Below are 26,418 nucleotides of genomic sequence, written 5' to 3'. Positions count from 1 at the left end.
TTTTTCTAGCTCAGTCGAAGGTGGTGTTTCTATCAGTCGCGGAGCAGTTTCAAGTGGTCCTAGGAGGAGAGGGTTTTATCTGTTCGTTGACGTTGTAGCTGTTCACTTTGAAATCAGTCGAGTTTCGGGAGTCACCGCCGCTGTCGTCAACATGTCGGTCCCAAGCTCACTCATGAAACAACCGCCCATTCAGTCAACGGCTGGGGCCGTCCCGGTTCGCAATGAGAAAGGTACTGTGTTGAGCGGTTTTCCAGTCGGATCTTATCTCTTTCGTCAGGATATTCCAAACTTACCCCGGGTCCACCACCTTATCCCCAGAGATCCTTAAGACCCTGCCCCTATTTCTTCGACTTCCCCGTCAAACTCGGATCCGATCGCGTTGCTACTTAGAACTCATCTCCTTAGTAGAACCTGTGTGCTCTCTCGTCCACCAATAAGTTAAGCTAATATAGTGAATGCCTGCTATTTGCATGGCTTTGTGTAGCATACATTTTGTTGTCCATTGTCTGTTTATGGTGCTTTTATAACTCGTATGATTGTAATTACTTGTCCACCTCCGTCTACTACATCGTAAATCAATAACCTATTTGAGGCAAGAACTCTATCTTAAAACTTTTTATCCCTTTCAGCCATCGCAGTGACTGTATTTGTTACATTGAATACAAAATGGTGTAAAACAGTGGTGTAAGGAACTCATAGTCTGTAGATGTGAGACATGCAAAAAAGAGGCACATTCTGAACAAATTTATGGTCTTTCCCACCTATAAAACCTGTCACATAGGTGATATAAACGAAATGCTTTGGGAGGACAGAGAAGGAATAATCTCTTCAGATTGGAATATTTAACTTGATCTTTAAAGGATGGGTAGGATTCTAATGAGTGCAGATGGACGAAGGAAAACTGTACTTGTTTGGGGAGTCAGACTGAAAGTCTGAGTTTTTTCAGTAAAGTATTTGGAAAATAATGTCAGTTCTTTTTATCTTTTAAATATACAGTATCTATCTTTGTGCATTCTGCCTTTTGTTGTTGTTTTTTCCTTAAGTCAGCATGACTTTGGTAAGTGTCCTTTGGATACCTGAAGATCTCATTCATTCACTTTAACTGCTTGTTTCGTCGCTAAGTCCTGTCTGACTCTGGGACTCCATGGGACTGTAACCCACCAGGTTCCTCTGTCCTTGGGATTTCCCAGGCAAGATTACTGGAGTGGGTTACCATTTCCTTCTCCAGGGGATCTTCCCTACCCAGGGATAGAACTGGTGTCTCCTTCATTGGCAGGTGGATTCTTAACCTCTGAGCCACCAGGGAAGCCCCTTTACCTGCTTATAAGTTCCATTGTATAATTAAACCACAGTTTGATCCCTGTTGAGGGACATTTAGTTGTCATTTTGTTACTTTTTTCCCTTTTACAAATAGTGCTTAAATATGTCTCTTTAGTGCACTTGTGTAAAAATTTCTACTAGGGTAGTGTGAATCTACGTTGACACATCATTTATCATTCAGTCCGTAGTTTGCATTAAGATTCACTCTGATGTACATTCTATGGATTTGAACAAATGTATCGGGATATATATCCATCATTATGGTATCACACAGTATTTTCACTTAGTAATATGCATTTTAAGTTTCCTGCATGTATTTTCATGGCTTGATAGCTCTTTTTGTTTTGTTGTTGCTGAGTAATATTCCATCATCTGGATGTACCATAGTTTACTTATCCATTCACCTCTGTGAAGGACAGCTTGGTTGCTTACAAGTTTTGGCAATTATGAACAAAGCTACAATCGATATCCATGTGCGGGTTTTTGTGTTTTGCTCCTTTGTATAAATACCAAAGAGCGGAAATGAGATCATATGGTAAGAGTATGCTTAGTTTTGTATGAAACCACCAAACCATCTTCCAAAGTGGTTGTGCCATTTTGCACTCCCACCCACAATAAATCAGAGTTCCTGTTGCTCCACATTCTTACCAGCATTTGGTATTGTCAGAGCTCTAGATTTTGGCCATTCTGTGTGTAGCAACATCTCATTGTTGTTTTTTTTTTTTTAATTTGCATTCCCTGAAGACATATAAGGGCTTCCCAGGTGGCTCAGTGGTTTAAAAAAATTACTGCCAATGAAGAAAACAAAGGTTTGATCCCTTGGTGAGGAAGAGGCCCTGGAGGAGGAAATGGCAGCTCACTCCAGTATTCTTGCCTGGAGAATCCCCATGGACAGAGGAGCCTGGCGGGCTACAGTCCATGGGGTCGCAGAGTCGGACACGACTAAGCCACAGAGCATGCACGAAGACACAAAATGTGGACCATCTTTTCACATACTTATTTGCCATCTGTATATCTTCTTTGGCAAGGTGTCTGTTAAGGTCTTTTACCTCACCTTGTTCTTCAGAATTGTCTTGGCTCTTTTTGACCTCCTGTTCTTCCATATGATTTTAGAATCAGCCTGAGAACAGCTTTTAATGAAATTACATTAAAATTATAGAGCACAGGTCAGTTCAGTCGCTCAGTCGTGTCCGACTCTTTGCAACCCCATGAATCACAGCACGCCAGGCTTCCCTGTCCATCACCATCTCCTGGCGTTCACTCAGACTCATGTCCATCAAGTCCGTGATGCCATCCAGCCATCTCATCCTCTGTCGTCCCCTTCTCCTCCTGCCCCCAATCCCTCCCAGCATCAGAGTCTTTTCCAATGAGTCAGCTCTTCACATGAGGTGGCCAAAGTACTGGAGCTTCAGCTTTAGCATCATTCCTTCCAAAAGAAATCCCAGGGCTGATCTCCTTCAGAATGGACTGGTTGGATCTCCTTGCAGTCCAACGGACTCTCATTTATTGATTTACTCGGGCACAGTTGCCCTCTTCTCATCTGTGAACATGGTACATTTCTTCATTTATTTTGATCTTTTATATCTTTAAAACAATTATATTTTATATTTTTCCTCCTATAGCCTCACACATCACTTGTTGAATTTATTCCTTAGTATTTTATAGATTAGTTGCTATTGTAAATAGAATTTTCTGTATTTTCTAATTATAGGTAGCCAATGTACAGGTACATTTATTTTTATCTAGTATTTATACACCTTTCTACTTGAATTTTTTAAGCTTCTCTGGTTATCTTGTATTTTCGACATAAGTAATCATACTGGTTGCAAATTGTGGCAGTTTCTTTCTTTTTAATTCTTACCTTTTATCTCTTTCTTTTCTTACTGCCCTGAAACCATAATACAATGTTGATCAGAAGGTATGATAGGGACAACCTAACGATGCCTACTGTTTTTTAAAGGAGTGCTTCTAATATTTTATCATTAAATATATTTGCTATATCTGTTGTTAAGATTGTGTGACTGTAATTATATAAACTTTAAAAAGTACATTACTTTTCCCCCCTGTTAATTTTCTAAGGTTAAGCCATCCTTGTAGTCCTGGGCTAAATTTTAATTATGTCCCTATAGTTTAGAGGGGCTTCTTGGTTAGTTTTTATGTTGCCTGTATCTATGTTTGTAAATGAAGTCCACCTAAAGTTTTCCCTTGAACTGTCCAGCTTGGTTATCCAAGTTGTATTCATCTTAGAAAATGTTTTGCTTTGTTTTCACTGTTTTTCTATTCATTGGAACTGTTGTAAAAGACATAATCTACTCTTGCAGGTTTGGTAGCACATAAGCTAAAAGAAAAGGTAGAAAGAAAGATTAGAAGATGGAGTTATGTGGTAATAGATTATAGAAAGACTGCCAGAGAAATATCTTGAGGAACTAAAAGAATGAACGCTATTTTAATTTTATATTCCCACTTAAGTCACCCTTACTGTGTGCTGGGCACTGTTACAAATAATTCACTTAAGCATATAGTTAAGGTGGATGTAGTCTCCCTATTAGGAGGGACTTTGTATTGTTTCACTGCCCACCCTTCCTCCACTCATTGTACCCAAGCTAAACTTCATTATCATTAGTTCTGGTGTTCACAGGAATGCCTTCTCATGACTTGGCCTTTGTAGGAAAAAGATGTAGTTGAATAGATGGTTGGGTCAGGGCTCCTTCCCCTGCTTGGACCTGGTTTGCCAGGAATACAGGGCTTTTTTGCCTGGAAAGGCCAAGGGTTGAAGGACATTGGGAAAGAGGTTACTGAAACGTAAGTTCTGTTTCTTACCCAGGTGAAATTTCGATGGAAAAAGTGAAGGTAAAACGTTATGTGTCAGGAAAGAGGCCAGACTATGCCCCTATGGAGTCCTCAGATGAGGAGGATGAAGAGTTTCAGTTCATTAAGAAAGCCAAAGAACAAGAAGCAGAGCCCGAGGAACAGGAGGAGGATTCATCTAGTGACCCTCGGCTGCGGCGTTTGCAGAACCGTATTAGTGAAGATGTGGAGGAGAGGTAATGACAAGGGTTATGTTATCCTGGGCGTGAACCCAGCAATAACTGCTAATACTTGAGTCGCACTTCCTGTGCACCAGGCACTGTTCCTGGTATATTACTTTAACTAATTGTTGTAATCCACATGATGACTTTATGAGGGTATGATTCTCCCCATTTTTACAAGCCAGGAAACTACAGCAGAGTGGGGTTTGGAAAATGACTCAAGGGGATTGAAAGCACAGATCGCTGGTTGGTTTGTTGTGGGGTCTTTGTCGCACAGAGATGTTTTCTAAAATTTGAGAAATTGACCTTTTCCAGGTAGTTATTCTAAAAGCTAATGAGGAGAAATGATACTGACAAAATAGGAGAAAAGGACTGATGAGAGGTCTCATGTCAGAAAGGGACTCCTTCCAACGAAGGATTTTGTGTATTTTGTATTGACTGAGACATTACCTTACAGAGTAGCCAGAGGTTCCCAACTTTCACAGTTCATGTTCTCAGGAGTTCTTTCACAGAGCCTCTAGGCCCAAACAATTCTCTTTATTTTATTAAGTAGTTAGAGCCAAATGATTTAATAAATATTTATGTCCTAGCAACTTAGGAACTTAAAAACTTTAATACCTATAAAAGAAAAACCATTTTTATTTCATGTTTGCATAACCACAATTACTTAGCTTTGGGGTTTGTGTGCCTCTTGGGCACTACCAACTTCTCAAACCTTGGAGTCACCTTGGCACAGTCACTCATTTCCTGTTCTCTGTTGACTTTCATGCAGAACTTGCTTTTTATCACAGCAGCCCAAAAAAAGGTTTATAAAGTCACGATACCATTGAAAGGAAACATAATGTGATCTGCTGTTAAAACTCAACTACGTTGAGCTTTACAGTATATCCCAGTGCACCCATCTAGCTTGGTACAGTGCCCCAGGGTGCCTCAGCATACATGTAATGGTTTAGGTCCAACTTGACTATTTCTTCTGACACTTGGAGTTAGTTTCTCTAGTCTGCACCTCAGTTTCCTCATCTCAGAGCTTCAGTGCTAGTAAAAGGAAACATCATGTCCTGGCACTCTGTGACTGAGGAAATGTCCTTTTGGTGAGGTTGGTGTTACAGTCAGACACTGTCTTTCAGATTGGCTCGACATCGGAAAATAGTGGAACCGGAAGTGGTTGGAGAAAGTGACTCTGAAGTAGAAGGGGATCCTTGGCGCATGGAACGAGAAGATAGCAGTGAGGAAGAGGAAGAAGAGATTGATGAAGAGGTATGGTTAAGGAAAGTGGGAAGTTCTTTCTGGGTGGAAGAAGAAATTAGGGCCAGTGCTCCTTTGTTGAGGCCTTAGAAGCACAAGATATCTGCTTTTGGCAGAAGTCTGATCCAGTGCTCCCTACTTGTTTTGGATAGGATTGAAATAGAGTGGTACTAAGTTGCATATACTCAACCAGAATTTGTTGAGCTTGATGAGGTAAGAATAAAAAGCCACTGCAGTGCACAGGCCATTTGGCTGACTGGCCTGGACATGTAACTTGATAGGAAATAGAACGGCGTCGCGGCATGATGCGCCAAAGAGCACAGGAGAGAAAAAATGAAGAGCTGGAGGTCATGGAGGTGGAAGACGAGGGACGTTCTGGGGAGGAGTCCGAATCAGAGTCTGAGTATGAGGAGTACACAGACAGTGAGGATGAAATGGAGCCTCGCCTTAAGCCAGTCTTCATTCGGAAGTAAGTATGTCACAAACCAGGCCTGAATCCACATAATTACTGCTTTCTGGGTCTGGAGACGGAAGCCTCTTTTCTCGCTCATGCTCTTCTGAAATGTAGGCACTAAGTAAAAGTCTTCTGTCCAGTGCCCCAGCTCAGCAGAGTGTTTGCTCAGGAGTATCTTGGTATTGGGCTTCCCAAGTGGCTCAGCGGGTGAAGAACCCACCTGCCATTGCAGGAGCCATGGGTTCGATCCCTGGGTTGGGAAGATCCCCTGGAGGAGGGGATGGCGACCCACTCCAGTATCCTTGCTGAAGAATCCCATGGACAGAGGCGCCTGGCAGGTTACAGTCCATGGGGTCGCAAGGAGTCAGACACAAGTGAAGCGACAGAGCACGCACACACGCATCTTGGTGGCAGTCTGAGTTAGTTTTCACATCTCCTTTCCCACTTAAAGAAAACACACCTGCCAAGGTCTTATATTATTTTAAATACAAAATCAAACTTAAGAGCAAATTCCTATTCCTTTCCTAATGGCTAGAAATCCTACAGTCCAGCAGGTTTCTTGATATTCAGGCAGTTCAAAGATGATGGAATTTTGATGTTCTAAAGACCGGAAATGATTCCCACTTTTAGCTCTTTGCAAATAACAGAGCCAGAGACCATTTGGCTTTGTCTGGTTTGAATGAGACTTGATTTAGGGAACAAGGAGCACTACTCTCAGGACTTTGGGCAATTAACAGGACCTCTGTGCTGCAGGAAGGACCGGGTGACAGTTCAAGAACGTGAGGCTGAAGCATTGAAACAGAAGGAGCTGGAGCAGGAGGCCAAACACATGGCTGAGGAGAGACGCAAGTACACACTCAAGGTGCTGGGCGTGGCTGTGAGGATTGAGTGTGAGGAGTTGTGTGTTTCGGTCTGTCTGAGGGAGAATGAGGAAGTCCAACAGTTGAATTGTTCTCCCTATCCAGATTGTAGAGGAGGAAACCAAGAAAGAGCTGGAGGAGAACAAGCGGTCTCTGGCTGCCCTGGATGCACTCAATACTGATGATGAAAATGATGAGGAGGAATATGAGGCCTGGAAAGTTCGGGAGTTAAAGAGAATCAAGAGGGACAGAGAAGACAGAGAAGCGTGAGTAATGGGATGAGCTTAGAGCTTAATACCACTGGGTGGTCATATTCCTAGTAGGGTAGCTCTTAGGCTCTGCACCTACTGTGGGTTCCATTCTAGCTTTCTTTAGGGTTCCTAGAGCTAGGTGTGTTCCCCGTGAGTGGAATGTGGCTTATTATAACAGAATCAGGGAAGAGAAACACATTTTGTCAGTGTTTCTCCGTGATAAGAGTGCAGGTGATACTCCCTTTAGTAGTTTCCTAGTTGACACAAACTGGTTACTTGCTGTAATCAGTTTTCTGTTGTTGCGTAACAACCCAACCCAAAAGTAAGTGACTTAAAACAATTATTTATTTCTCACAATTTTGGAGGTTGCTCTGCAGTTCCTCTACCACACTCAGTTAGACCAAAATCATCTTGGAGCTGTACCACCCATTCCTAAAAACTACTAGGGATGCCTTTTTTTTTTTTTTTTTTTTTTTTGAAGAAAAGGGACCTATGACTCTCCACCCCTAAAAAAGGTTGAAACTGCTGCAGTCTAGTTAATGATGGTGACCCTTGGTTTGTGGTATGTAAGCACATTATTTAAAAAATACCAGTCAAGTCTTATACAGAATTAAATTGATTTTTTTTAAACAAAGAAGGCTCTTCAGGGAAGGGAAATTCGTAATGTTATAAAAATCAAGCAGTAGTAGTATGTCTGAACCTCAAAAAAACTAGAATCAACTTTCAGAAGTTTGCAGTACCTGGTCTTGTGAGTGTAATGAAGACTACCTGACCTTTTTATTTATTAAACTTCTGATCTTAATTCCTAACAGATAGTAACTAGAATCTGTGAAGATAAATAATGCTTGAAAGGAGGTGGGACTGTGTCATATTCAGATAACTGGGTCTTTATGAAACTAAAATGAAACTAATAAATAGTTTTCATTCTCTGAACAGACTTGAGAAGGAGAAAGCAGAAATTGAACGAATGAGAAACCTAACTGAGGAAGAGAGGCGAGCTGAGCTTCGGGCAAATGGCAAAGTCATTACCAACAAAGCTGTTAAGGGCAAATATAAGTTCCTACAGAAGTATTATCACCGGGGTGCCTTCTTCATGGTAAGAAGTGAAAAGAGACTGGAATAACCTCCCATTTTCCTAGTCCTGGAATGTTACTTCTACTTACCAATGGTCAGCTTTCTCATTTGCTTTTTCCCTCTGAAGAATATAAAACCAAATAGAGGAAAGCATTCAGAGAAGGTGATGGCACCCCACTCCAGTACTCTGGCCTGGAAAATCCCATGGACGGAGGAGCCTGGTGGGCTGCAGTCCATGGGGTCGCTAAGAGTAGGACATGACTGAGCAACTTCACTTTCACTTTTCACTTTCATGCATTGGAGAAGGAAATGGCAACCCATTCCAGTGTTCTTGCCTGAGAATCCCAGAGACGGGGGAGCTTGGTGGGCTGCCATCTATAGAGTTGCACAGAGTCAGACACAACTGAAGTGACTTAGCAGCAGCAGCAGAGGAAAGCATTGGCAACAGGATTTCAGAAATGGCAGCAACTGTTCCCTTTTGGCCTCAGCTCTCAGGAGGAAATGATGTAACAGCAGAATTGAGGAACTGAAAGAGAGAGTGATCTATACTAGACTAGACTATTTAGGTCCCTCAAATCACTTAGATATAATTTTTCATAGCTGAGAGATTTTGTTTATGAGAAAACCAAGCTCTGCAAAGAGCTTTACATTAACTCATGTTTGGCTGATTTAAGTTTAATTCACTTCCTTCTCAGCGGACAGAAAGTGACTAAATCTGACCCAAAAGATGTTAATTATCTAACCATTATTTGTAATGCCATGATCTTTGTTCTTTATATAAAAACCAAAGTCAAAACAGCTGTCTGTTAACCCTGTATAAAATGAAAAGGACTGCTTCCAAATTATTTGGATTAGCACTAGTGATAATTCCTTAATAGAGAGACAGCAGGAAAGGAAATGGGAGAATTGATGACATTTATTACTCCAATGATATGTGGTATGTTAAATTATTTCCTGATATTAAAGAAGTTTGTATCAAAAAGTAATCTAGCTTTTTCAGATGCTGTTTAGCAAACCTTAAGTATCTCCACTGCAGGTAAATTCCTGCCTTTTGCTGTTTAGTTTAGTGAAGTCGCTCAGTCGTGTCTGACTCTTTGCGACCCCATGGACTGTAGCCTACCAGGCTCCTCTGTCCATGGGATTTTCCAGGCAATAGTACTGGAGTGGATTGCCATTTCCTTCTCCAGAGGATCTTACCAACCCAGGGATCGAACCCAGGTCTCCCACATTGTAGAGAGACGCTTTACCGTCTGAGCCACCAGGGAAGTAGATACCAGTAAAATTTTAAAACTTTAAAAAAATTTTTAAATAAGGATTCCTTATTCTTCTCCCACCAAAATCAGTCTATCTAATCAGCAGGAAATATTTGCTTATTATGTTGTTTTCCAGCCCATGTAGCTTTCTAGATAGGAGTCAATGGAGATTATTAATTACTTCTTAGATTGCTTCAAAGTCATAAAATATCATTGCTTTAGCATTTCAAGTTTTAATAATCAAGCTCCTTAGAAAACCAGTGCATTCCTAAGATACATAAGGAAAGGTTCATGTGAAAGTCTTTTGGTGCAATACTGAAATATCAACTCTTCTCATTGGACAAGGAGGGTGAAGTGGAAATGGCTTTGAGATTAAATGAGGTACTTTCAGGCTCTAACAAGGAGAAAAGTTGGGTCTCATGAAAGGCCTACCTTTAAATTGGGCCTTTCAAGAGCTGATGGGAAGAGTGTATCCCAAAACTGTTATTTAGCTCTTCCGTGAAACTTTCCTTAAGATGGTGCTGTTTTAATTCTTTCAGTACATATGTTTATGGTCTGTATCATACACATTATAGTCGTATTTATATGTTGGTTTGAAACTATTCTGTATAGTTTTATACAGTTCATTAAGTAAACCTTTTGAGCATTTAGTGTATGAAGGGTAGTACTGATTAACACAGCCATGGCTCCTTGCCCTCAGAAGGCTTACAATCTAATAATAAAGCTAAGGGTCACAGAGAGTCAGACACGACTGAAGTGACTTAGCAGCAGCAGCAGTACACAGAGGAATTATGCTTATTTAATAAAAGAGAGAACCTCTCAAAGTTTTTGAACACGACAAAGGTATAATGAGGGTTGTGTTTTAGGAAACACATTAATCTAAAGAAATGTGTAAGGTTGATTGCACGGAAAAACTGTAATAACCAAAGTAATAAGAATCTAGAGAGAATCTTGGTCCTATTACAGGAGTTAAGTCAGGAAGAGGCTGATTTGGAAAATTTCAGGGATCTGGTTTTCACTTTAGTTTTGAGTTTGAAATCCCAACAATACCTAAGATATATATCGGGCAGTAGAAGAATCAGGATTAGAGATTTGAGAGGCCTGTATGAAGTTGAAATCATATGAGTGAATGAATATATTGAGTGAAAAGAATATAGCCAACCTTTAGGAAATAGCTACATTTTAGAGAAAAAGACAACACAAAGGAAAAAAAGGAGTATCATCTCCTCAACTTGATGTAAGCTTTTGGTTCAGTAGGTTCAATGCCCTCTGGTTTCTTTTTATCCTTTATTGTAAATTTTAATGAATTTGTAGTTTGAGGGACTTCCCTGATGGTCCAGTGGTTACAACTCTGCACTTAAACTGCAGGGTGGGGTGTGGGTTTGATCCCTGTTCAGGGAACTAAGCTCCCATATGCTGCCCAAATAAATTTAAAAAATAATTTTAAATGGTTTAAAAAATGAGAGATACATGAGAAATAAAACTACAAGATTGATAAGACTTTTTTTTACAGGATGAGGATGAAGAAGTATACAAGAGAGATTTCAGCGCACCTACCCTGGAGGATCATTTCAACAAAACCATTCTTCCCAAAGTCATGCAGGTATGGGCAACCTTAATGACATGAGAGAAAAGTAACGTATTGAGGCTGGACCATGATAAATCTGGTGGTATAACTCATCATCTATCCATACAGGTCAAGAACTTTGGACGCTCTGGTCGTACCAAATACACCCACCTTGTGGATCAAGACACCACCTCCTTTGACTCAGCATGGGGCCAAGAGAGTGCCCAGAATACCAAGTTCTTTAAACAAAAGGCAGCCGGAGTACGAGATGTATTTGAACGGCCGTCTGCCAAAAAGCGGAAAACTACTTAGAGTTCAACTACTTATTCCTGCAGCTGTGGGACACAAGGGGAAATCTCAGCATCTGGTCCTTCATTTGTTTTTACTGCTATTCACATGGCCCCTGTATCCAGCCCGCTGAACCTACTGCCATACCTGTGGCACTGGGCAAACCCAGTCACTGAAAGTGCTTTGTGAGGTTTGGACTCATGCTGAGAAGCCTGCAAAAAAAGCACTGTCCAGGTAGGATTAGAGGCTCCCACTTAGGACTATTTCTGAGAAATCTTGAATGTCATTACTGTTCCGGCTTCCCATATTCACTTGGGACTGTTCCAAGTTTCTTTTACCAGCTCTGAGCTTGGGTTAGAAACATGGATGGGCATGTAAGTGGACAATGTATTATTTCTGCCTTACAGGAAATCTAAAGTCATTGAAAACCTGTTTTGCATTTTTGGGTAAATTTTTCTAGGCAAACATACTTTTTGATCCATTTATGTGCAAGTGTCAAGAAATAAAAAAATCATACACCAAGAGGTTTTTTAGCATATCAGAAATAAAATGTGCAAGCTGATAAATATCTATTAACTAGGATAAAAGACAGCAGGGAATTGTCAGGCAAAGGATGTTTCACATTTTAATCATACCCTTTCACCTCAGGAACAAGCACAGATGCTAGATAAGCTATACTGTAAGCGGCACCTAGATTTATTCTGAGCAAATATGTGATTGTCATTGCTGTCTAAATTGTAGCTGTATATAGATCAAAACAGGACACACAATACATAGAATCCAAGCAGCACACCAGTACCTGCTTGCCCAGCTCATATACCAAGGAGGGCACAGTGCTCTTGAGCTGCAGTGTAGTGACATCATGCTAGCTATCATTGGCAGAGTTAAGTTTTTCATTTAATATGTACTACATAACCACCCTGCATATGGCAGAATATTAGGAGCCCTAGGGGTTATAAAGAATGACATTTAACCAGTGGGAAGACGTAGTTCTATATTGCATTTAAAAATGAGAAGGGCAAGGTCTTTTCACAATCTCTAAATGCCCCACTAGGAGAATCATTCATAAATCCCTAAATGTCCTAGGATAAAAATATGAGTGCAAATAATTACTATGAAGTAATAAATACAAAGATGTACATAAGTCACTGTTGTATGTGCCAGGAGACAAAATCGAAGAATTATCCTAGAGTCAAAATGAAAGTCAGAGCTACTCACCTGCTTGTCACTTCTTAAAACAATCTGTCAGATATGTATCATTTTACAGCTGAGGAGACAGAAGCTTAGCAAGGGTGACTTGGCCAAACTTCATCAACTTATAAACTGCTTTCTCTCTATGTTAGAAAATGGAACCTTAAGGTGTAAGTGCTGTGGTTCAGAATTAATTAAAATCTTTTCAGAAATTAATTCTAAGACATAACCTTTGATAATTTCTTATTGAAAGTTACCATGTTCCCACCTCAATACCTAAACTGTAACTCACAGTGGCTTATGAACTGGATTGGTGACTTATATCTGTATACAGTGGCTCCTAGACAGGTGTTGGCCTTTCAGCTATTGGTGAGCTACCCTAGAGATACATGCCATGGGGTATTAGTGCACCTTGAATATTGCTGAGAATTAGTCATATGAATGAGCCTGGTCTGCTACCTAACATCTGAACATGAGGTACTCTTCTAAACTGATCCTCAACATAGGTTCATTAAGGGTTCTACTCCAAGATATAAACTGCCCACAGTAAAATAAAATATATTATACTTGGTCCAAAATGATAAAACTGCAACTTAAAAGACATCTTTATTGAAATAAATTAATCCAATGGATCTGAGAAAACCCAAATCAGTTGGTTAGGGCAATAAGAGCTTCCACCACGTTGCCCATGTGTTCCCTCAAGCTCCGTTCTGCTGCTGCTCGGGAGATCTCCATCTCTGTCATCTGCAGGGAAAGGATCAATGATTTTACCGAAGCCACCTGGTCAATAAGGTGCCAGCCCAAGACTCCACTTGTTTCAGGAAACAAAAGACATATTCCCCACCCACAGAGTAGTTAGGCATTACTACTCACTATCAGCTCCAGATCTTCCTTCTTGATGGTGACTTTTGCCAGTTCCTTCTCCCTGAAAATATTCAGGTACGTTAGTCCTCACTTTCTACCTCCACTATAAACTCCCAGAAAGGATCATTCCCAGTTGTACCTTACAAATAAATGACTTGATAAACACTGCTGACTGATAACACAAAAGGACTCCCCCTTGCCTAACATCCCATCCCACCCCATCCCCTGGAGTATTTATAGCAGGCAGGTGTTATCAGGAGGTCTTTCCTTCCACCAACAAAACAGCAAAGTTGTAAATCTTAGGTCTGCAGAAATTGGTGATAGAGCTGAACAGTACGAAGTACAAAAGCCTAACAATGGCTTTTTTCTGTCTGGGGTAAGGAGTAGGGCAGGTAGGTAAGACTTACCGCTCCTGTTTGGCTTTCTGCTCCCTGGACCGTCTATCTCCAATCACGGACATGGCCTATGGGAAAGACAGATCAAGTTGCTGCTCTGCTACTCACAATTCCTAACAATCTAAAATACCAGTAACAAGCGAGTGAGGTGTGGATTCACAATGACGAGCGTACCAAGAACCTGGGCCTACGTTTAGTTCAATTCTGTGCACCTGAGACCCATTTTAAACCCTATCTCCATCAAGCGGAGGGGCCCAGTGACGGTTCAGTTTCCCTCTCGCTGCCTCCCACCAGCGGGATGGGGGCCCCTCCTGGAACCAGGCTTGCCGTTTCGGCCTCCGAGCCCCGTCTGCTCTCATCCCGCCCAGACACGCTGCCCGGCCAACCTCACCGTCTCCAGATTGGAACTCTGGATCTCCTTCTCTTCCGCATAGTCGGTGACTCGCTCCAGGTCCGCCGCACCACTGTCATGCTTCCGTGGCTTCTCCGGAGGCCGCTCCGGACCGCTCGTCTCTGTCTCCAACTCCAGCTCTACGTCCCCCTCTGTCGCCATATCGATCCCACGCGCCGCCCCACCGGCCCGGCCCCGCCTTAGAAGGACTTCCGGCAACTGCCACACAACTTCCGCCGGGATGGAATGGAGGCGGGGATGGGGGGAGGCGGGGCTGGCCCTGGGCCACACCTTCTTTAGTGCGCTGGTTCTAGAAGCTTCAGCAAGCAAAGCAGTTCGGCTCTCACACTTCCTTTCGGGCTTGTACAGTGTTTTCTGCCAGGCCGTGTCCCAGACCTAACCCGTCACCACTGCAGACCATCCCAGCCTTTCTTAAACTAGGTCCAGCCCACACACCAAAGGAACTCTGTTCAAGATGAATGACGTGTAATCCTAAACCAATTAAGAATGCTAATCTACAGACCAGATAGGCAAACTGCTCCCTAATCTGGGGAGAACAGCCTGAGAAGCCCAAGGGCCCTGGGAAGAAAGTAGTTTCACACGGATATCTGCGTTTTCCACGACCCGGAGGGTCGGTGTTCTTTTCCTGGTATCCCTCCCCATTCTGCCTTAAACTGGGTGAACAGCCCGGGATTGCAGGAGTCCAATGGGCTGAGGACGAAAGAAAGCTTCTACTTTCTCATCTGCCTTCCATCTGGTGGACCTGGGCTTAATCCCTGGGATAAGGATGGTGGGTGCAAAAGCGGTCACAAGTCCCCACACCTCCCTCCGCCTGGCACCGCAACGCAGGGGAGTCAGCAGTGTCATAGTGAGTCCTCCCTTCTATCAGGTGAGAGGGTACGTGGGCAGAGAACTCCCCAGAGCAAGAGCTGGCTGAAAAGGGGAAGGGAATGGTGGCTGAAGCTGTGGAGGAAAACCCACGGGAGCTGGTAAACATGGCAGACCTGCCATTTACTGCTGAGGCCCTTCTGCTTCTTTGAGTCTCTCCTCCCATGCTCCTGGTACCAGATATTTAGGTCTTGGGAAAGATTAAGAGGCCAGATGTGGCAGGCTCTTAGGAAGTTCTGCCAGTTATGTTAAGCTCTTATGATGAAAGCTCTACCTGACATCAATGGAAAGCAATCCTAAATAGCTTGGAACCAGACAGTCTGAGAATTCCTAAATGAGAAGAGAGGGGAGGGGGAAATTTTGGAATTCAGCCTCATGAGTTCACCTCACAAATGTATTGATGTAAGCCTATCCTCAGCAAGTCTCTCCCTTGCTGCCCTGCATCTGCTCTACCCTCAGGTGTCCTGCTGTGAGCCTGTTCCCTGTACCTGCTGCTGCCCTTGGAGGTGGCCCCCTCTCACAGAGCCTCCCTGTAGCCGCCTGTTCTACATCCTCCTCCATGTGGGGACCTCAGCAGTCTGCTGCCTCCTGCTGTCAAGGACAGTGGTGGAAAGAGTCTGGGGCAAGGCACATGGGGTACGTGGGAAGAGGCTGGGCTGCAGTGGGAAAGGATAACAGGAGAAAGTCTGAGGTAAACGAGATTTGGACTGAGGGTAGGGGACAGATGAGTGGACGTACCCACAGGTAGGTACTCCTCTGTGCATGACAACTTGTCCAGCCGTTTTTCACATGTACCTTCCCTTCAGATCCAGATGCCGTCAGGGCTGTGTACCCATCTGTTTGGCCACTCTCACTGCCCAGTGCTGAGCGGTTCTGGGGCTGTATACCGCATATGTGCAGGAACTGCCACCTTCCACCTGCTGCAGGCTGTGCTGCTGATCGACCTCCACTCCCGCAACAGCCTAAGAGCACAGCTACATAATAGGTCTGTGTGTACTCTTTGGGTGGGGAGAGGACAGGGAGGGAAGTAGACACAAGCTGAGTAAAGGAAATTTCCAGATGAAGTCATAGCACTGTAAAAAGACAGAGAACAGGTTTAAGTCCCTGCTTCCACTATACTTGCTGTGTAACCACAAGCCACACACTTACCCTCTTTGATCTTCTAGTTTCCTGAAATGGAGGTAACAGTGGAGTTACTATATGCAAACCCTCCGTCAACTCTAGAACACTGTCCAGATGTCATTTAGGTATCAGGGTCAGAATTTGGAATAGGCTGTGATCAGCTGCCAGTTCCTCCCTTCCTCTATTTAGCCTCTTTTCTCCCCTTTCCTATAGTTCTGCTTTATCCTTTACCTATTTTTCTGATACATTTTCTTTCCCTCTTAACCAGTTTCTGGCTCCTCAAGCTGCTATTCTTGCTAGGTCTCTGTGCTGTTGCCTTCTGCATCCCTGATGAGCATCTCTTTCCAGGTACGTTCTATTTCATCCTGATCAGTTAAAAGATTTCATCCTAAGTTAAAAGATGTTCTAAGAAAAAATCTTCCCTGCCAGTCCAAATGCTTCCAATGTAAGGGATGCGCATTTGATCCCTGTTTGGGGAACTAAGAACCCACAAGCCTTGCAGCACAACCAAAAAAAAAAAGGTAGGAAGAGGACCAGGAGTAATGATACGATCAGTTACATTTTCCTACTGGTGCCTCACTTGCAGCCTGGCATTACATTGGAATATGTGGCGGCTTCACGTTCATCCTGCTGCAGTTGGTGCTTATTACTGCCTTTGCTCATTCCTGGAACAAGAACTGGTAAGGAGCACATAACCCTGAAGGCTTCCTGGGAAATCTGACATTACTAGACCCATTCAGGTTGGGCAAAGGATATGACAGGTTGATGATCCGAAAACTTCCAATTAAGCAGTGTGGAAAAACTCAGGAGTATGATGGCTGTAGGCCAGGTGGGATAGGCAAGTCTCACCAGTCTTCTGAAGGGAAATAGCTGATAATGGGTAAAAACAAGAGTTGGAGCATCTGCCTACTTCCCACCTTTAGGCAAACAGGTGCAGCCCAAGACTGCCGCTGGTTCCTGGCTATGCTGCTGACCACCCTGGGATTCTACAGCATGGCGGGTGCAGCAGCCGCGCTCCTGTTCCACCACTACACGCACCCAGCTGGCTGCCTGCTCAACAAGATGCTGCTTAGTCTGCACCTTTGCTTCTGCGGCCTCCTCTCCTTCCTCTCCATCGCTCCCTGCGTCCGCCTCAGTGGGTACATGCCTTACAGCATTTAAGATTTGGGGGGCCTTTAGAATAGCAAATTCCACCACCCTCAGTCACTTCAGTCATCTCTCTCTACAACCCCTTTGCAACTCTATGGACCGCAGCCCACCAGGCTCCTCTGTCCATGAGATTTTCCCATGGCAGACTTACCATGGAGCCACCGGGGAAACCCAAATAGCAAATTTCATGCGCTTCCCTAATCTCAACCATTCTCTGCTTCCTCCAAAGGGTGGGGAGACAGAAGCACAGATTAGGGTAGGAGTTGAGGAAACTAGTACCCAGTAGGCTAAAGCAATGATTTCCGTTCTCCCCAGAGCAACCTCGCTCTGGCCTTCTACAAGCCTCTATCATCAGCTGCTATATCATGTACCTGACATTCTCTGCACTATCCAGCCGTCCTCCAGAGAGGGGTAAGGAAAGGACCTGGATTCTTAACAAGGTTTACCCCTGCTAAAACCTTTTTTGCTCCTGCCAAATACCTAGCTTTGTTCTCATCATCTTTCTCTTTTGTTGCCTTGCCCTTTCTCAGTAATCCTTCAAGGACAGAATCACACTCTGTGCCTGCCTGGCCCGAGTAAAATGGAATCCCATACACCAGATACTTCTCTGGCAATGATGAGTGCTGGCATCATGTATGCTTGCGTGCTTTTTGCTTGGTGCGTAAAAGGGTCAAGGGAAAGGTGTGAGAAGGGAGGATGCTCACAAGGACAGGGATGGTTAGGAGATAGTCTGGGGCCATGGTTTATTTAAACTTTAAAGGTAAGAGGAAAGCGCCCCATGAGCAAAAACAATTTCTAAGAATAGCACCCGTCAGATGATCTGTATGAGACGAAGTGGACAGGGGAAATGACTTGAGAAACTTTAAAAGCACAAAAGATTTCAGGGCCCTCACATGAAAAAATTTTAAAATTTTTGGGGGAAAGGGGCTTTGGGAGATCACTACCCTCCTGAGTTACTGATATGGATCCTCTGGCAGTAAATGCCATCAGGTAACCTTCCTGCTATTTGACTGTATCAACTTGAGAACTCTCTCTTCTCAGCAACGAGGCTTCTTACCTGGCTGAGGTATTTGGGCCCTTGTGGATCGTCAAGGTTTACAGCTATGAGTTCCAGGTGAGGATGGATAGCTCAATATCCCCAATACCCCAACCCCCTTCACACACAGCAACACACACACACATCCTATCAACCTCTACCCAAAATGCTCAGATTCTAGCTGCGGTTACCTTTTATTGAGTACCCACAATACGCTAGGCACTGTGCTAGATACTTTACATACACAATCTCATTTAATTTAGTCCTCACAACAACCCTGTGAGGTAGGTGTTTGCTCCATTTTACAAATGGAGAAATTGAGGCACAGAAGGTTAAACATCTTACCAAAGTTCCCATAGCCAGTCATATACTGGAGCTAGAATTTGAACCCCGGTGTGCCTCCACTTGTCACACCACACCCATCTTTTTAAAGAGTTTCCTGTACTATTTCCCAGACATTCTTCTTCCAAAACATGCTGCCTTTCATCTTACAGAAGCCCTCACTCTGCTTCTGCTGCCCTGAAACAGTGGCACCAGAGGAAGGCGAGTGTCAAGTGAGGATCCGTAAGTGTAGATTTCTGCAGAATGCCAAAGGGTGCAAATGCCTTCAGGAAAGAGGCTGGGGAAGGGAAGAGGTGTTTCAGCAGCTCTGCTACCAGCAGTTCTTTTCTCTCTCCAGGGCCAAGAGGTGTGGCTGCGAGACCAGCTGACCAAGAGACCTCTCCAGCTCCTCCAATGCAAGTCCAGCAGCTTTCCTACAGCTATTCTGCTTTCCACTTCGTCTTCTTCCTTGCATCACTTTATGTCATGGTTACCCTCACCAACTGGTTCAGGTAGGATGGAGGGGGGCCTGGGATACTCTTCCGAAAACCTAGTTGTTTTAGGGAAAAGAGCACTTCAAGGCCAGTCCTGAGTTCTCCCGAGACACACGAGTCTACCATATTCTTTGGTGGGGCAGTAGGATAGCTCTAAGCTCTGAGTCACGGCCCTGCAGACTCTCTAACCAGAGACTTTGGTTCCACAGCTATGAGGGAGCAGAGCTGGAAAAGACCTTCATCACAGGTAGCTGGGCTACCTTCTGGGTCAAGGCTGCCTCATGCTGGGCCTGTGTACTCCTCTATCTGGGGCTGCTACTAGCACCATTCTGTCGGTCCCCCACCCCGGACCCCCAGCATCCTCTCTTCAGGCGACACTGTCATCGTGTCAGTATTGCCAAATGACAAGTATCCAATCTAGGTACTTTAAACAAACTGGAGTTCCCTTGAATGTGTATCCCTAGTCTTAACTCACAGGAGCTGTCCAGCCCAACAGATTCCTCAAAGACACAATGGGAAGTTACCTCCCTTTAAGTTGAAGTCAGTAGTATGTCTGACTTGAAAAAAGTGGCCACACACACCCTAATTCCCTGGGCAGAGTATCTGACTCACTGGAGCTACCATTACTTTTTCAACCCAGCTCAAGAGCCTGATTCCAAGTCAGCAGCTCAGGAATCACTGCTAATCCAGCAGACAGGGTGGCACCAGCTCATTCCTGGCTCATTCATGGTAGAGAGGGGGGCAGGGAAAGACCAAAGGGGACCAAAGACTTACTTGGCACTGCCTTTGGCAACAAAAAGGAAAACAGGCGTTCACCCCTGGGTACAGGGATGTAAGAAGCCCAGAACCCTAGAACAAACCAGGGCATGGGAAGAAAGGCGCACAGAGACTACCGTAAGTTTTAATCCTGATGTTGAGGTCAAACGCAATGGGAAGAGAACATCTACTCTCATTCCATGAGGAATGACAGAAGAGAATGTGAACACTTGAGAGCAGCTAACCACGGGAACTCCGTCAGCAGCAGAGTCTGGGCCAACTTTCAAGCCTAGGCACAAACTGAGGAAGAATGAGGAAGAGGGAGCATAAATCTAGGTCTTGCAGCCTTCCTTCTGAGGGCCTCAGCTCCTTCCTCAGGATGATGTTCCAGGTCTGAATGGGGGACAAAAACCACAAAAAAGAAGTCCCTACGGCTCTTAGAGGATTTCTCTACCACATACCCAATACCTGTCTGTCTGTTGCAGTACAATAAAGAATTTTTCTGTGATGTTTAAACTTAACCTACATATTCACAACCTTTCAGAGTATGAAATTCCCTTCCCTTTTGGTGGGAAAGGGCAGCCATTCCTCCATCCCCATCCCCCCAAATCCCCAGTCAAACCAGGCGCTCAAGGAATTACAAAGCTACTTTTAATACTTTGGGGTGAGCCCCACAGGAATAAAAAACACTGGGAAAGGGTAACCCCCTCACCCCCAGGAGTGGCCCAGGGGGAGAGAGGCTACCTGAGGGGTAGGAAGCACAAAAGGGACCCGCTGCAGACTCAGGGCAAAGGGAATGCCATCGGTGCTGGGACCTGTGAGCACTACAGGAGAAAACGCGAGCGTGATGGGACTGGCTCCAGGCACACAGGCGAAGGGCAAGAGGGTTGGACACGAAGCCACAAAGCTACTTGGGTTCCTCCTTCTTCTCGTTTGCCTTTTTCTGCTTCTGCTGCATGATCTCCGAGTCCCTAGGGGTAGAGATGATGGGGCACTGGGAGGTACCAGAGGGCAAAAAGGACAAGATGCAGGGGTATGAAGGGCACAAAGGATAAGATGGAAGTGGATGGGACAAAATTCAGCATATGGCTGCTGTATTCCCACCCTAGGAGAACAAGAGGAAGAGAGCTGAGGCTCAAAAGGCAATCAGTCTCTATCTGGCTGTTGCCCAAGGGGTCAGAAGTCTGGCCACACAGGCCCAAGGCTATTCTGTGCCGAGTACCACACCCCGCCACACCAGTGAGAAGGTTGGGAGAAGGGAGGGCAAATGAACAGCAAGGAGGGCCAAAAGTACGGGGCTGTCATAACCACTACTGCATTTGAAATGTGAAACTCCCTGCCCTTGCCCTTAAGGTCAGACCCGGGGGCACTCAGAAACCAGACCGAGGGCAGCACCCGTCCCAGTCCCTTCCTGTATCACTGTGAACTAACAATTTAGAGGGTGAGAGGAATAAAACCCTAGAGGAAACGATGCACTCTGCCCCTCACGGCTAGTCCAGATACAAGCTCAGAGCTAACTTTTCCAGGTACAGCCCCCGGTCTAAACCCAGGTCTCACCCCACCCTCCCCTCCCCTCCCTGGGGCTACCTCTGCTTGCGGGCGGCAGCAGAAAGCCCGTCATCTCGGCGCTTTCCTTTAACCGAGTCGCTCTGCTTTTTCATATTCTTCTGGCGGGCGAGCTCGCGCTGGTTACCGCCTAGAGAAAAAAAAATTAAAGGTGAGACGCGAGGGCCTTTCCGGCCGCAAACCGGCGACCCTCTCCCCTCACCAGACACCAGTGGGCTCCCACACTTCATTCCCGGGGCGCCGACATCGGCCCGTTTCGGGGCCTGGGCTGCAGATTCGGCGGGGGAACTGAGGGGGGGGAGCTGCCACGGGGCAGGTCAAACTGGAGAGTGGGCAGAGGACGGTTCGGAGGAGCCTGCTGGAGGCGTGTTTCGAATTTCGGCGCAGCATGAGGACCCAGACAGGTAGTGGCGGTGTCTGCAGACGGTCTGGGTCTCTGTGGGGGATGGGCAGGGATCCGGAGTAGGGGGCCCTGGGTCTATCACAGGCGCGCAACCCTTCCCACACCGCGGAGAATCGAGGAGGGCCTCTGCCTGCCGAGGAGCCGGGGGGTTGGAGGGAAGGTTCTCAAGAAGTGGCGGTGGGCAAAGGGTCGAATTCCGGGCTCCGAGTGTGAGGGTGGCTAAAGAGCGCTCCCAGAGAAAGGTCTCCCTGGGGAAGCCAAGAGGAGGTCAATGCCGAGGTTCGGCAGTCGTGCTCAGGGTAAAGGGGGAGAAAAGGGCAAGGAGAGAAGGGGTCTCAATGCTCACGGGTCATGGCGACGGCAACGGCTCCGGCCTGCCTCCGTTGCGTCCCCTCGTTCAGTACGACGTTACAGGCCCCGCCCCTTTCTCGCGGCGTAACGAAGTCGTCTTTTCCTCCCCGCCCCTTCCCGCCCGGGAGCCGATTCCTATTGGTCAGGAAGAAACACATGTGGCCGCGGGCCACGCTGGAGCTCCGGCGGACGAGAAGGGGAGGTTTGCAGGCCGAGCGCGCTGCGTGGGGCGGGGCTTTCCGAGCAAGTCGTTAGGTCGGGTGGAGAGAAAATAGGCCAGGTCACGTGATCAGGGTCGGGGGATGGAGGGGTGCGGCTGGCGATGTGGCACTCCCGCGGGCTCGGGCACGTGACCTGGCAGAGTGACCTCATACGGGGACGGTTTGGGACACAAACTCACCCAGAGGGAACGCTGGGGGAACAGTGGGGAGGCTTCCCGGGGACTGAGATGGTCCGACTGGTGTTGTTACCAAGACTAGAACAAAACGCCGGTATTACTTAGGATCCTTCCCAACTAACCACCTATTTGAACACTTGAGTGCACAAAATCATGTACGAGAACAACTTAACAAACTCCCTTCCAACATATTGTTCGCCCATCCCAAACTCCAATATAGAAACTCGCCGCCACATCCAGTATGTACAAAAATCATGGACCTGCTCATTTGCCCACAGAAGCTCTGAATATGTAGCTTGGAAGTATTTGAGGACCCCAAAGCCACAGACTGTGGCCTTGTATCCGGGACTCAGAGACTGGGAAATGCACATACTATGTTCATTTCTCCTTTGCCATTTGCCCCCACTTACTTTATCTACCGGCAACACCTGGTTTTAATTGGCAGTTGAATAGGGTGGGAAACGTAGATTTCTCCCTCTCATTCCCAGATTCACTAATATGTCTACAAGACTCCCCACCAGTCATGAGGAATTCACTGGATAAAGGAGAAGTGTGTTAGTTGTTCAGTCATTTCTCGCTCTGCAACCCCACGGACTGGAGCAAGCAGGCTCTCTGTCCGTGGGGTTCTCCAAGCGAGAGTACTGGAGTGGGTTGTCATTTCCTTCTCTGGATAAAGGAGAAACGCTTAGGAAATCTCACAGGAGAGGATTAGTTGTAAATTTCAACTTATCCTCTCCAGTTAGTGCCCGCAGTAAAACCAAGATGAGGTTAAAACTACAAACTGTCTTCTCTCTCAACATAAAACTGGGCTGGGGAGGGGGCAGTAAACCTCACTCAGTACTATCCACACAATTTTTGCCATACCCAGGTATCACCTGAACTACTACTATTTATTACTTGAAACTTTTGTATTTGGAGGGCAGAAGTTGTGCTGCCCTGCAGGGCTTGTGGACGTTTTAGTTCCCTGACCAGGGATTGAACCTGGGCTGAAAGCACCAAATCCTACCACAAGACCACCAGGGAACTCTCCATATCAGTTTCAAATGCAGGATAGAATGCAAAATTCATATTTCTTTAGTAAATTAAAAAAAAAAAAACGGCATCTGGTGATTCATCACTTCTGATGTTAAAAGACACAGTGACTTTTGCTTTTCCTCTCTCTCTTGGATCACTGGCTCATGGAGAGCCAGCTGCTATGTCAGGAGGAGAGGCCCATGGGGTGAAGAACTATGGTCACTGGCCAACAGTCAGAGGGCAGAGAAAGTATATCCACTTTAATTCAGGATGGGAGTTGGAGTTGAGAGTTAGGGACTAAACTAGAGAAAATGGAGATCCAAGGCTCTGAAGCAGAGAAGGAGGTGAGGTGGGATTTAAGGATCCCACATATACAGTGAGTAGATGAGAAAACTGGGCTTCAAAGATAGGGACAGCATCACAGACCTAGAGCCACAGACTGACCATGGTTCACAAAAAGAATTTGGATGCTCTGGTTTCCCAGCCCCAGGTTCCCACTGTCCCTGTGCATTTAGAGAGACTACAGAGCCAGCCCCATGGAGAAAGCCTAGCTAGCCAAGGATGAGTGAAACAGTGCAGGATGAGGAAGCAATTTCTCTCTTGGCACATGCTACCTCTTTATCAGCTCCAGAAGAGAGAGAGAGTAGAACAACCCTGTGACCAGTCTCCTCTTATTTAACTCACCCAACACTATCCCCTTGTTCAAGAGTCTACTTCCAATCCTAACAAAACCTAGGCTGATTGCCACAACTCCTTCTAATCTAACTTTTCCTGGAATTGCCAAAGAAGTCACTCATTCTTTGGACAAATATTCATTGTGTTAAGCACCAAGGATGTACTGTCTATTGTATTCAGTTCAGTTCACTTCAGTTCAGTTGCTCAGTCGTGTCCGACTCTTTGCGACCCCATGAATTGCAGCACACGAAGCAGAAGATATTAAGAAGAGGTGGCAAGAATCACAGAAGAACTGTACAAAAAGATCTTCACAACCAAGATAATCACGATTGTGTGATCACTCACCTAGATCCAGACATCCTGGAATGTGAAGTCAAGTGGGCCTTAGAAAGCATCACTACGAACAAAGCTAGTGGAGGTGAAGGAATTCCAGTTGAGCTATTTCAAATCCTAAAAGATGATGCTGTGAAAGTGCTGCACTCAATATGCCAGCAAATTTGGAAAACTCAGCAGTGGCCACAGGACTGGAAAAGGTCAGTTTTCATTCCAATCCCAAAAAAAAGGCAATGCCAAAGAATGCTCAAACTACTGCACAGTTGCACTTATCTCACATACTAGTAAAGTAATGCTCAAAATTCTCCAAGCCAGGCTTCAGCAATATGTGAACCATGAACTTCCAGATGATCAAGCTGGTTTTAGAAAAGGCAGAGGAACCAGAGATCTATTGTATTAGTCACTAGGTTTACAGTAACGAACAAAACATATGTATCACCAGACTCATGGAACATATAGTATAAAGAAGAAGGTCTCTCTCTATATATAATACATATATAAGTATGCATGTGTGCATGCTAAGTTGCTTCAGTTGTGTTCAATTCTTTGCGACCCTGTGGACCATAACCCATAAGGCTTCTTTGTCCATGGGATTCCCCAGACAAGAATACTGGATCAGGTTGCATGCCAACCCAGGAATCGAACCTGTGTAAACCCAATGTCTCCTGCATTGGGAGGTGGGTTCTTTACTACTAATGCCACCTGGGTTAGTCCATAGGTAATAGATAGTATAGACAAGTAATAGACAAGCCAACTGATGCCTGGTGAGCATGGTATGAAACTATGTCAGGAAGTAGGCAGGGGAGTTATACGATCTGTCACTACTGCTAATACCACTAATAGCTAACATTAAGTGAGTGCTTATTAAGTATATTAAGTATACTTTTCTTATTTGGACCTTACAATGACCTTTTGAGGTGTCATGATCCCCTTTCTACTGATTTAGAAATTTTGGCACAGTCAGGTTAAATAAATTTCCCAAGGAAGCACAGATAGTAAAAGGTGCGGCTGAGAGTTTAACCCAGCCCCTGATATTCATCAGGGTGTAATTTTTTTTTTTTTTTGAAGAGATCACTCTGTGGGAGAAAAGTGGATTAGAACAGATAAATGGAAATGGGAAGACCAGTCAGGAGACTCTCACAGACATCCAGGATGCTAGGCCTAATTCGGTAACAGATCATTGAAATGAAGGGGAATTTGTTGGTTTATATAACCAAACTAGGCCATGGGCTGCAATGTGAATGATTGTCAGTCAGTCAGTTCAGTCTCTCAGTCGTGTCCGACTCTGCGACCCCATGAATCGCAGCACGCCAGGCCTCCCTGTCCATCACCGACTCCCGGAGTTCACTCAGACTCATGTCCATCAAGTCGGTGATGCCATCCAGCCATCTCATCCTCTGTTGTCTCCTTCTCCTCCTGCCCCCAATCCCTCCCAGCATCAGAGTCTTTTCCAGTGAGTCAACTCTTCACATGAGGTGGCCAAAGTATTGGAGTTTCAGCTTTAGCATCAGTCCTTCCAATGAACACCCAGGACTTATCTCCTTCAGAATAGACTGGTTGGATCTCCTTGCAGTCCATGGGACTCTCAAGAGTCTTCTCCAACACCACAGTTCAAAGCATCAATTCTTTGGCACTCAGCCTTCTTCACAGTCCAACTCTCACATCCATACATGACCACTGGAAAAACCATAGCCTTGACTAGACGGACCTTTGTTGGCAAAGTAATGTCTC

The 26,418-nt window shown here is 45.1% G+C and overlaps 4 protein-coding genes across 6 annotated transcripts; 2 read left to right on the top strand and 2 right to left on the bottom strand.

Annotated features, from left to right (window-relative positions):
- Positions 1–12: 12 nt before the first annotated feature.
- On the top strand, positions 13–12,748 carry MFAP1 (microfibril associated protein 1). The gene is made up of 9 exons (XM_004017942.6): positions 13–230; positions 4,145–4,364; positions 5,477–5,606; positions 5,876–6,063; positions 6,802–6,910; positions 7,014–7,174; positions 8,096–8,255; positions 11,000–11,089; positions 11,183–12,748. Exons 1-9 carry the CDS (start codon positions 152–154, stop codon positions 11,363–11,365), a joined length of 1,320 nt encoding a protein of 439 aa, XP_004017991.1. The 5' UTR covers positions 13–151; the 3' UTR covers positions 11,366–12,748.
- Positions 12,749–13,119: 371 nt separating this feature from the next.
- Positions 13,120–14,357, bottom strand: HYPK (huntingtin interacting protein K). 2 transcript variants are annotated; one of them, XM_027957323.2, is made up of 4 exons: positions 14,183–14,357; positions 13,804–13,859; positions 13,406–13,457; positions 13,120–13,276 (listed from the first exon to the last, which is right to left on the bottom strand). In XM_027957323.2, the coding sequence occupies exons 1-4, from the start codon at positions 14,342–14,344 to the stop codon at positions 13,181–13,183; spliced, it is 366 nt and encodes a 121-aa protein (XP_027813124.1). In that variant the 5' UTR covers positions 14,345–14,357; the 3' UTR covers positions 13,120–13,180. The 2 variants fall into 2 exon arrangements, with proteins under 2 accessions (XP_027813124.1, XP_042091307.1); XM_042235373.1 differs by lacking the exons at positions 13,120–13,276; positions 13,804–13,859 and having other exon boundaries at positions 13,398–13,457.
- Positions 14,358–14,864: 507 nt separating this feature from the next.
- SERINC4 (serine incorporator 4) lies at positions 14,865–19,698 on the top strand. The gene is made up of 12 exons (XM_015102028.4): positions 14,865–15,071; positions 15,530–15,706; positions 15,877–16,055; positions 16,461–16,540; positions 16,779–16,872; positions 17,116–17,327; positions 17,657–17,752; positions 17,872–17,998; positions 18,383–18,455; positions 18,872–18,920; positions 19,057–19,210; positions 19,402–19,698. The coding sequence occupies exons 1-12, from the start codon at positions 14,970–14,972 to the stop codon at positions 19,595–19,597; spliced, it is 1,539 nt and encodes a 512-aa protein (XP_014957514.1). The 5' UTR covers positions 14,865–14,969; the 3' UTR covers positions 19,598–19,698.
- An 884-nt stretch (positions 19,699–20,582) lies between these two features.
- SERF2 (small EDRK-rich factor 2) lies at positions 20,583–22,321 on the bottom strand. 2 transcript variants are annotated; one of them, XM_004017938.4, is made up of 3 exons: positions 22,264–22,321; positions 21,536–21,644; positions 20,583–20,919 (listed from the first exon to the last, which is right to left on the bottom strand). In XM_004017938.4, exons 1-3 carry the CDS (start codon positions 22,268–22,270, stop codon positions 20,856–20,858), a joined length of 180 nt encoding a protein of 59 aa, XP_004017987.1. In that variant the 5' UTR covers positions 22,271–22,321; the 3' UTR covers positions 20,583–20,855. The 2 variants fall into 2 exon arrangements, with proteins under 2 accessions (XP_004017987.1, XP_027813125.1); XM_027957324.3 differs by having other exon boundaries at positions 20,657–20,942.
- Between the last annotated feature and the right edge of the window lie 4,097 nt (positions 22,322–26,418).

This window comes from Ovis aries, chromosome 18 (assembly GCF_016772045.2).
Source record: "Ovis aries strain OAR_USU_Benz2616 breed Rambouillet chromosome 18, ARS-UI_Ramb_v3.0, whole genome shotgun sequence".
Classification (NCBI taxonomy): Eukaryota; Metazoa; Chordata; class Mammalia; order Artiodactyla; family Bovidae; genus Ovis; species Ovis aries.
Note: the sequence above shows the minus strand (reverse complement) of the source record. Positions and strands in the feature narration are given on the sequence as shown.

Bases quoted from the DNA above. Each gene is read 5' to 3' on its own strand.
- SERF2 (XM_027957324.3), bottom strand. The intron at 20,943-21,535 runs GTAGCCCCAGGG...GGTACCTCCCAG, and splicing joins GCTGCCGCCCGCAAGCAGAG to TGCCCCATCATCTCTACCCC.
- HYPK (XM_027957323.2), bottom strand. From the start codon at position 14,344: ATGGCGACAGAGGGGGACGTAGAGCTGGAGTTGGAGACAGAGACGAGC. The intron at 13,860-14,182 runs GTGAGGTTGGCC...TCTTTCCCATAG, and splicing joins AGAGTTCCAATCTGGAGACG to GCCATGTCCGTGATTGGAGA. The intron at 13,458-13,803 runs GTAAGTCTTACC...GAATATTTTCAG, and splicing joins CAGAAAGCCAAACAGGAGCG to GGAGAAGGAACTGGCAAAAG.
- MFAP1 (XM_004017942.6), top strand. From the start codon at position 152: ATGTCGGTCCCAAGCTCACTCATGAAACAACCGCCCATTCAGTCAACG. The intron at 7,175-8,095 runs GTGAGTAATGGG...TTCTCTGAACAG, and splicing joins GACAGAGAAGACAGAGAAGC to ACTTGAGAAGGAGAAAGCAG. The intron at 8,256-10,999 runs GTAAGAAGTGAA...TTTTTTTTACAG, and splicing joins ACCGGGGTGCCTTCTTCATG to GATGAGGATGAAGAAGTATA.
- SERINC4 (XM_015102028.4), top strand. From the start codon at position 14,970: ATGGTGGGTGCAAAAGCGGTCACAAGTCCCCACACCTCCCTCCGCCTG. The intron at 16,541-16,778 runs GTACGTTCTATT...CCTCACTTGCAG, and splicing joins TGATGAGCATCTCTTTCCAG to CCTGGCATTACATTGGAATA. The intron at 17,753-17,871 runs GTAAGGAAAGGA...GCCCTTTCTCAG, and splicing joins CAGCCGTCCTCCAGAGAGGG to TAATCCTTCAAGGACAGAAT.